The sequence below is a fragment of the Cariama cristata genome, unplaced genomic scaffold, assembly GCF_000690535.1.
Source record: "Cariama cristata isolate BGI_N322 unplaced genomic scaffold, ASM69053v1 scaffold23386, whole genome shotgun sequence".
Lineage (NCBI taxonomy): Eukaryota > Metazoa > Chordata > Aves > Cariamiformes > Cariamidae > Cariama > Cariama cristata.
The window spans coordinates 1-9,395 of record NW_009624127.1 but is presented as its reverse complement, the minus strand read 5'-3'; the positions used below and the strand labels follow the sequence as shown (position 1 = coordinate 9,395).

General features: G+C 40.4%; 1 protein-coding gene across 1 annotated transcript in view; it reads left to right on the top strand.

Annotated features, from left to right (window-relative positions):
- YEATS2 (YEATS domain containing 2) overlaps window positions 1-8,839 on the top strand; it is a gene marked incomplete at its 3' end in the record, with an annotated part of 45,787 nt that extends 36,948 nt beyond the window's left edge. The window contains exons 23-29 of the mRNA XM_009703061.1: window positions 636-747; window positions 1,996-2,069; window positions 3,195-3,274; window positions 4,239-4,440; window positions 5,814-6,040; window positions 7,250-7,324; window positions 8,766-8,839. Coding sequence (XP_009701363.1) covers window positions 636-747; window positions 1,996-2,069; window positions 3,195-3,274; window positions 4,239-4,440; window positions 5,814-6,040; window positions 7,250-7,324; window positions 8,766-8,839 — 844 coding nt within the window. The remainder of the gene's footprint in view (window positions 1-635; window positions 748-1,995; window positions 2,070-3,194; window positions 3,275-4,238; window positions 4,441-5,813; window positions 6,041-7,249; window positions 7,325-8,765) is intronic.
- Window positions 8,840-9,395: the final 556 nt, after the last annotated feature.

Below are 9,395 nucleotides of genomic sequence, written 5' to 3'. Positions count from 1 at the left end.
AAGAGGTACATACAGTATTTCCCAGAATAATGCATACGCCAGAGCAGAGATATTCGAAGTCCAATTCTTGCAGAACTATCATGTGTGTCTCCCATCCCGGATGAGTGACCAGACTGCCTGGCTGTTCTGGGTTGGGAATGCCTCTCTCTCCCCCCCCCCGCCCCCCCCGCCCCCTGTCTCACCAGAGTTCTGTCCTAGACGTGAGAGAGTTCACTGATGTCAGAATCAGTGATGTCTTCAAAAAAGTTCTCACGCTGAAATGTCACTTCTTGCTAAAACTGTCAGTAGTTTTCTGTCCAGCTCTGTGCTTACAAAGAGGCCAATGTACATTTGCAGGCAGTTCAGTTTAGATCAGGCAGTCATATGCAAAAGCATCAGCAATTGACAATGCAGATTTTCTATAAAGGGTGAGATGTGAGCACGTTGAGATTTGGAGGAGGGGGGAAGCATGTTCTGGTGGCTTGCTTTCAGCAGAATTGAAGGCCAAATTCGTTCATCCTTAACGATCAGAATGCAAACAACAAACGAAGTGATGTTATGTAAGACCCTCAGTCTTACTGCAGCAGTCTTGCAAGGCGCTATTTATCAAGCTGACTGGTGCTTTTTGTCTTAAAATGTGTTCTGTTTCTTTGAAGTTAAGATGGAGCCTGATTCAACAGCACAAAACTGCAGTTCTGTGGGTACCCAAGAAGATCAAGCAGCAGTAAAAACAGAAGAGAGCTCCGAACTTGGGAATTACGTTATCAAGTAATTGTTCATTTCTCTATAAGGATTTCTGATCTTTGAAATACCGGGGGGAATGGAGAAGGTTCTAGGGATACATGCAGTAGCGTTAAGTTTGACCTAGAAATACATTATAAAATCTTCTGTCCCATACACTGCTGTATCAGTTGGGTGGCATTTCTTTCAGACAGTGTTGCAATATTTTCTTTGTAAACGGATATGTATGCAGGCCTCATGAAAGGGTGAAAAATATTTGAAGATTTGCAGTTGTTTTGAGGTTTACTAAAATCTCAAGCTGCTAAAACCTCTTTATCATCCACTGCTTGTATAATTCCCATTGCAATTGTGTGTCCTTACTGAGGTCAAACTGCCCAGTGAAATGCAGGTCAAAAAAGGGGCATCTGAACCAAGTAAAACTGTCTCTCCTTGCCTCTCAAGTCTTGTTAAGCTCATATACATCTGTAATTACTTAGTATGAGGGCTGCCTTGATTCAGAATTGGAATTAAATAATAAAGGTCATTGGAGTATTTGTTGACTGGATGCTGTGAACTCTGTTGCCTTGTTTGTGATGCTCTTGCAAGTACTTGTTAGTGTTTTTTCATCAGAACTCAGTTTGCAAAATTTTCTCTGCGTATTTCTTGTAATGTGTGTAGGATATTTCTTCTGCTCTCGATTCCTCTCGTGGCTGAGTTACCTGTCTCCATATTTTGAAAAGTTTTGTTATCCCAACATATCCCTGCAGACATTATCCTGATGGATTGTATGTGTAGGAGACAGGAATAAATCTTAAGTCACTACACACTGGAAATTATCTTAGTTATAAAATACTGGAAAATACAGTTCTTACCAGTTAAATACAGTATGGCTGGTAAAGTAAAATTTAAGGAAACTACCATAAGTACAAAATTTCCCATGCAGTATCCTGTGTTGCTGCTGGGACAGCTTGCACTAATAGGTGCATCTTACCTCTCAAAGTAGTGTTGCAGCTTGTGAGATGATGCAGGGATTTCTTCCAAACCTGCCCAAAAAAAGCCTGTCTTCAGTTTCTTCAGCTTGACAAATGCAGCTTCAGATGTGGATACTTTGGCAAGAGAAAGGGCTATTTGGAATACCTTCTCTGGTTTAGGGCATAACAGTTTATCTTCCCACTGCTATTGCTATAATGCCTTGGGGCTAGGGACTTTAAACCATGCAGTGGTTTTGAAACCTTTTGCATCTGATTCATTGCTTCCAACAGTATTCTTCATTGTGATTCTTTTTATCCCTTGCAGCATAGAATATTTGGAGAACATCCAGCAGCTTTTAACAGCAATAGTGAAGAAGGTTCCATTAATTGCTGAAAAAAGTAAGCAGCAAATGAAAAGGCTTTGCTTTCTGTTTTCATTGTATCCACAGAACGCCTTGCATACTCTGTAGACGCAAAAATTATTAAAAGTCAGAGTGAAATGAAGCCGTTCTCCTAGAAAGCTTACTCCAGGGGTTATTCTAAAGATGCTTAGAATTAGGTTCTTCCAATAAAGCCAAATATGTTCTCAGCAGTTACTAACTTTCATCTATTTTTTGGTTAGAAATAGATTGTATTTCTTCACATAATGGCTGCAAATAGGTCATCTTTTCCCTGGTTTGTCCTTAATGGATGTGCTTCTTGCTTTTTAAAATTTTTTTTAATTTTATTTTAATACCAGGGTTTCAAGAGTGCTTGCAAATATTGTAACATGGCTCAGCATTGGAATGTGTTTGTTATTGGGGTTTTTACGTTTGTTTGTTTTTTTTTTTAAACAAAAGGTGGTAGTTTGCAGATAAACATTTTAATCTTTTGTGGTACTTCATGATTGCATACCTCTTACTCATGTACATAGCTGAAAATGTATCAGCTTTCTCTGGTAACTAATGCACTTTGAACAAGTGGTCCTGGAAACTGGGTAGGACAGACCCTCTCATGATAAGTACAGTGAGCAAAGTAGGAGTGGGTGGCACAGTAAAGCTTTTGTTACATACAGCTCTCTGGCCTGCAGTAGCATTCATTAATCCGTTGCTTAGGATTCATATTCCTCTCCTTGTGTTTTTTTCCAGGAAACCTTTTTGCTGTTGTTTCATTTTTATGTTGTAATTTGTTTGCACAAAAAAAAAAAAAGGAGTTATCCAAAGGAAGAGGCTTTGGCCAGTAAGACAGACTTACAGGTCTACATCTTTACAGTTTTTTGGGGAAAAAGAGTTGTAAAACAGCCCATAGCCACAGATGTCTGTGTATGTAACCAAGAGGGATGCTGGTTTTGCATCCAAAAACCACAGTGTCTGCTGCACTTATCTGAGCACAGCACTTGTAAGAGTTAGAGGGTTACAGTCCTTGATCCTGTGAGCGTGAAACAGATTTCCCTCTTCCTCTCCACTGAATAACATCAAAACCAGAATTCATCTTACTTCACTTACTAAAAATTTAATACTGTTTTTGGCTTTGTGTTTTTTTTAGGTGAAGATGCAAGTTCTTTTTGTGCCAGTTCAGTGGAACAGTATTACAGCTGGAATATTGGGAAGAGGAGGGCAGCCGAGGTAATCCTCTCCTCCTGTGTTTCATAAGCAGTCATTAGGGACACAAGAAGGATTTCTGAATTATGGAACCTTCCTTGTTGTTGGCTGATTTGTTTTCTGAAGCAGACTTAAATGGAAGCGTTCCTTACTGCAAGACACACTGTGTCTTGCAGTGTCCAGGTAGTGATCCACTTTATTGTTCAGAGACTTTGTCAAGCAGAAGGGACTCCGAAGGTCATTTTTTGGTTGATTCAAAGAAAGATATTTTTGAAGGAATTTAAGAATCAGAATCTTTGCAAACTGTCCTGTTAGCACTTTACCCTCGCCACTCTCCTGTGGCATATTACGGTCATGTTTACCCAACATACTTTGTCTATCTTTTCATGGGATTGTGTCTGCTTTCCGTAGGAAGAGAATTGAGGGATCTGACATAAGCAATGCTAGTGCTGAAATAGATTGTCAGTTCACCAAAGATAAGTATTTCAGTTAATCTGGACCTTTTTGCATTGTGGTTGTTATGTTCCCCCTACTTCTTCATAATTTTGTCATCTTGCTATGGAGTTTTATGGGGAAGACATTAAAACTGATTAGACCCTCTGCTGTTGCCAACTATGATTAAAGAGTTAACCGGTTAAAATTCTGAGAAGCATACTTTGCTCTAGTGGCTTTCTTGCACTAAGCCATCTTAGGTGTTGGGAGATGAGACATTTCAAGTCAAGACAAATGTGTCTAGGCCCCTGTAAATTTGTGTCCCTTTTTCTTGAGGTTTTGTTTGGATGACAAAGCAGAGTTTAAATGACCTGCCTACATCTGCCTAAGATCAAGATTAGGACCATCTTCCACATCTGTTTTTCCTTGTCATTCTGACTTCTGAGAAAATCGTGTTCCTTTTGTTTTCCTTGCAACCTGGATTATTGTTCTGGGCCATAGTCTATCCTTAAACCTTTTAGCCAGTGTGATGAGCTTTCCCTTTGGTTTGTCACAGTGGCAACGAGCAATGACAGTGAGAAAGATCCTACAAGAAATCATAGAGAAGCACCCCAGGTTTCACAATATTACACCCCTGAAAACAAAGCACGTGGTGCACTGGTGTCGATGCCATGGCTACACTCCACCTGACCCTGAGACCTTGCGGAACGATGAGGACTCAATTGAAGACGTGCTGACACAGATAGACAGTGAGCCAGGTGAGTATGAGAGGACAGAAAGCTCCTTTTCTGACAAAGGTGCTGTTTATTAAATGACTCAAGACTGTGTGTATACACACACATAAGCTGCTTCTTCAGGAGAAGGGGATTCTTAGTTTCTTTGGTTTTAACTTACTTCACTCTGAAATAACAAAAAGTTGGAGATCATAAGGGCAAGCCTACAAGTGAGGCTGTCCCTTGTCCCTATCAGTCCTGATGTTTTCTGGGGCTTCTTTTAGGTTGTATTGTGCTTCAGGGCCCTTGGAGGCCTAGTGTAGATAAATGTTATGAGAGTTGATTCTTGCCCCAGTGGGCACACAAACTAAGCATAGGGCATAATGACATTTCTGCTCTTGGGTAAGCTTAGCCTCTGTTAAGACTTACGAAGCAAACAGTGTGAATGAGTTCAGGTACAAAAAAAAAAAAACAACCCAAACCTGGCAGTCATGGTGTGGAGCTCAGTGGGGGTTAATTCACCTCCAAAAATGAGGCGAATTGGCCTATGTGAAGCTTCATGTTTTGTTATTACAGCTGCTACATTATTCCACTAGGCATAGCTCTGGGATCGCCGCAGTCCGTTTTAGTATGTATTAAACATACATCTTCGATTTCTTCCATTCTTCACAGTTAAGCTCCCTTGTTTCACCTTCAGATAACCCCTTTCCCAAAGCTGAATGTTTTTCTGCTCTGATTGTACAGGGATTTAAGGTATTTCACAGAAGTGATAGATTTGATTATTCTTTGTGAAGTCTGGCCCTGCATTGCAGTTGTTGAAGGTGGAAAGGAAGCCTACATCCACCTTTTAATATTTTTATATAAATAACTAGATTTGTGCTTGTCTTTGCAGACAAGAATCTGTTTATTACGTAGCTTTCCACTAAGATTTTACTGGCTTGTGTTGAGCATGCGGAGAAGAGGTTACCCTTTTGTAATTCCACTGCGGATCTGTGTTCTGATTTTTCTTTAAAAGTATGATAATACTGTCACATGTAAAAGATGATTTAGTGCTACGTGGTGACTACATAGTAAAAATTCCATTTCTCCAAGCAAGTTGAAGAGAATCAGTCTGCTTTGCCAGTTGTCAGAAGGCTTTTTTGAGAATGTTTAGGAGACTCACATTAGCCTGGTTTTGTTTGAAATGCAGCCTTCGTGATTGGTGTAGAGACAGATGAGGGAGAGGACCATGAGTGTCATGAAGATACAATTAGAAGGCTCTCAATAACTGTTTGTGTTTCTGTTCATCCTTATGTTTGGTAGGAACTACAAAAATAACTTCCAATTACCTTGATTTCTTACCATATTTTGAGTGTGCATCTGTTTATAAACAACTTTCCATAACCTATCATGCGTTTAATAGATTGCTTCTTTTTCAGAATGCCCTTCATCTTACAGCAGTGGTGAGGAGCTGTGCCGAAAACTAGAGGAACTACAGCAATTTCTGAAACGAGAACCAGAACACGAAGAGGAAGTAGATATTCTCAACTTTAGTGAGCCATTAAAAATAAACATTAAGAAAGAACAGGAGGAGAAGCAAGAGGAGATGAAGTTCTACTTGGCTTCCTTGCCTGCATCAGAGTTTGTGAGGGACACTGCAGAGAAGGTAATAAGTGAATCACAAAGCTAATAAGAACTGTTGTTAAGCTAGGTGTGGTCTTACCTTTATTTAGTTGCTTTTCTTTCATCTATATGGGCCTCTGGATGCTTTATGAAAGTTTTTATAAATGCCCTGGAAAAATTGGACCTTCTGACTCATGGCACTCAGCTGGCCAGTGCTGGCCTGAGAAAGTGAAGCATGCCAGCCAGGAGGTCATTTCGGAGGAGCTGTGTTGCAGGGCTTAGTACCAGAAAAATCAACCAGAAAAATGGAAGTCTAGAAGCAAGGCGAAAAGAGGGAAGAGGAGCACTAGCACTGCATTCTTCCTGTCACATCACGTTTGAAAGGTGTGGACTTCTTGTTTGGACCACTGCTGTTGAATAGCAGCTCCTGAAAAGGGGTTGCAGTAAAGCTTAGACCACAGCAAACTTCTCTACTGCTTGGATTTCTTCTCCAAATTAGGGTAAAAGAAGGCGGAGGGGGGGTGGGGGGTGGGGCGCAGCTTCTGTCACAGAAGCAAGAAGGGAAGAGAGGAGACTGACTCTGCTTGTAGGAAAGGGTGCTCACTGTTGTGCCAGCAGAGACAGGAGCAGCAGGAGGGGTTTGTGTGCAGCAGTTTTGGGAGAAAGAAAGGATCTCCGTCTCCACCTCAGATGCTGGCATCAAGGGACAAAACTTTGGTTCTGCAGTGTATCTAGTCTCTTGTTACATAGGTGACAAGGGCATGGGCATGATGAGAGTGAGACTGGAGTATGAAACACTCTTTTGGCGTGAAACTTTTGTGCCAAGAGTAGTGTTTAAAGTGGTTTCAGTTGCCATAGTTAGGTGCAGGGAAGATGATGAATAGATGGATTGAATATATGTATAGTTTTAAAATGGAGCTTCCATTCTCAATTCAAAGGTACCCAATGCAGCCTGGTTTTTGTGTGGACTTTCTGAAACAAAAATTAAAACCTGCTTTTGTTTCTTCTGTGTTTTAGAGGCATTTCTGCAGGCTGTTCTAATGGTCAAGCTTCATTTTCTCCAGGTTTTTTTAAAATGAAGCCTGAGATTATACTGCTTGAAAGTTCTGCAGTGTCTGTTTGCTTGTTTTTTAATTACCCTTTGTAACAGATTTTTTTTTTCCTGTTAATCTCATTCTTATCTAATCTGTAGTACAACATGGGTTGTGTTATTTGATGTACTAATTTTTTTTTTCTCTCTCATATTTTATAGATAGGCATTTCTTTTCAGCCTGCTGAGGTACAAAAGAATGTTTATGCGTCAGTAATAGAAGATATGATTTTAAAGGTAAGAAGTTTCTTCACAATAAGAACTTTTCTGTAACTGTATTAACCCAGTAATGTAGAAAAAAGGTGGAATATCCTTATTAATACACATTTATCAAATCAGGAGATGTAGAGTCTGATGTCTTATCTTTGTGCATGTATGGAAAGATACATAGATGGCCAGAGAGTCATATACATCTGTGTGTGTTTCCAGCTTTTTAATTGATTTGTTGTCTTGGACACAGAATAGTGATTTGCAGATTCTTACAGCTAGTAAGGTACTGATTCATTCTGTAACTTTGAAAGTACCACTTACTTTGTCCTACCCTTCAGAACTGGGGGGGAATCTGCCAGAGTTCTGTAAGACTTGATTATTTTATACAAGGTTAGCTATTTTTTCCTAAATACTGTTCAGTTCCTTTTTGCCTGGGTTGTCTCTGCTGGGAGACTGCTTAATTGCTGCAGAGAGTAGCAATCCTGCCTTATACAAGAAACCATTTCTCTCTATCATAGTCACTTTTGGAAAAACAGAGATGGTTTCTTACCAAAGCTTTGAACAGCATGGAGTTGGAGTTCTTGGGTTTGGACTGAAGGCTAACACTGATTATTTTTAGCAGTGCTCTGCTGTATTTCAAGCCAAAGACAATTTTGGGGGTTGTTTGCACAGACTGCTGCTTATCAGAAGATTAGTTTTACAAAAACTAATTGATTCCAGGTTACACACACATTTGCATGCACACTTCTTCTGTGCTCTGTGTTACTTATCATAGTTGAACTCAGATACAGATACATCCATTTGTAGACACAGATTGTAGCCATCAGGTTGCTCCATTATAATTGTAGAGTTATGCCAGCTTTCCTGACTGAACGTCCCAGAAACCTCTGCCCTAGTCTTGATACAGGGACAGAAAGCCAGAAGCCTTAATTAGCTTTTGACTGAACCTTGATTAAGCCAAGTGTGTAGGGCATATGGCTGCCAGCTGCTTGCTGTCAAGGCTTGGGTGGTTTTTGTGGAAGTGTCTTGACATAAGCCTGGTGACCACAGGGAGTGGCTAACAAGCATATACCAGCTCCCAGGAGAATATCTGGAATCTGCCACATATAAAACAAGCTCTGGTCTGTGAAAGGGAGGACCCTAAAATACTCTTTGAAGCACAGGCTCTGGAATGTCGGATCCACCCTGCTGTGCATATACTGCTCTGCAGGTCCAGAGGGAAACCAGACTGGACAGTTGCAGTCTGAGCTCTGTGCACCTATATGTCTCTTTCTTTCTGTTAAATATGCTCAGTTCTTACATCTGTGCTAATAAAACTCACTTGGGCATCTCGAACTGCCCCCTGCTGATCGAATACAGGATTGAAGTGAGCCAGAATTTCAGCTGCTCTTACACGGATACTCAAGCAAGTAGCATGTTCCTTTCCTCTTTTCATAATGCTGTCTCCTAATGTTGTCTTTTGTCACAGGCCACTGAACAGCTTATGAGTGATATCCTACGGCAAGCACTAGCTGTGGCATACCAGACAGCTCCTCACAACAGGTACAGCAGCTTGTTTCCCCTTGGACCACTTACACCAGCACGAAGGGCTGAATTGCTTGAGGAATTTAGTCAGATTTTGTGTGGCTCAGACCATGTGAGTGAGGGAATTTATGAACGATATTCTGGGAAGATCCAAGCATTATGTGAGGGGGTTTGTCATTTCCTAGCTCCATAGTGGCAAAGGGTGGAAATACAAACAACATTAAAAACTGAGGCAGGATTCTCTGGTGTTGCCACACTCAAAGGTAGATGACCTGTTTCTACAGAGCCACATTGGAAGGACCTTCTCACTCTTGACCATTTCGGGTTACCATGCAGACAACTTACCCATGACCTGCCAGAACTTAAACAACCTAACTAATATTTTCTTTATTTTACTGATAATACTCTTTTCTGGCTTATATACTGAGTGGTTTTTATGGTAATGATGAGGCCATGTTTTGATTTCTGTTCAGCAGCATGATTTGGGATAGCTTGAAATTAAAAAAAAAATAACACTACAAGAAAATACTTAGTTTAAATATTCAATATATAAATATTTATATAATATATCTTA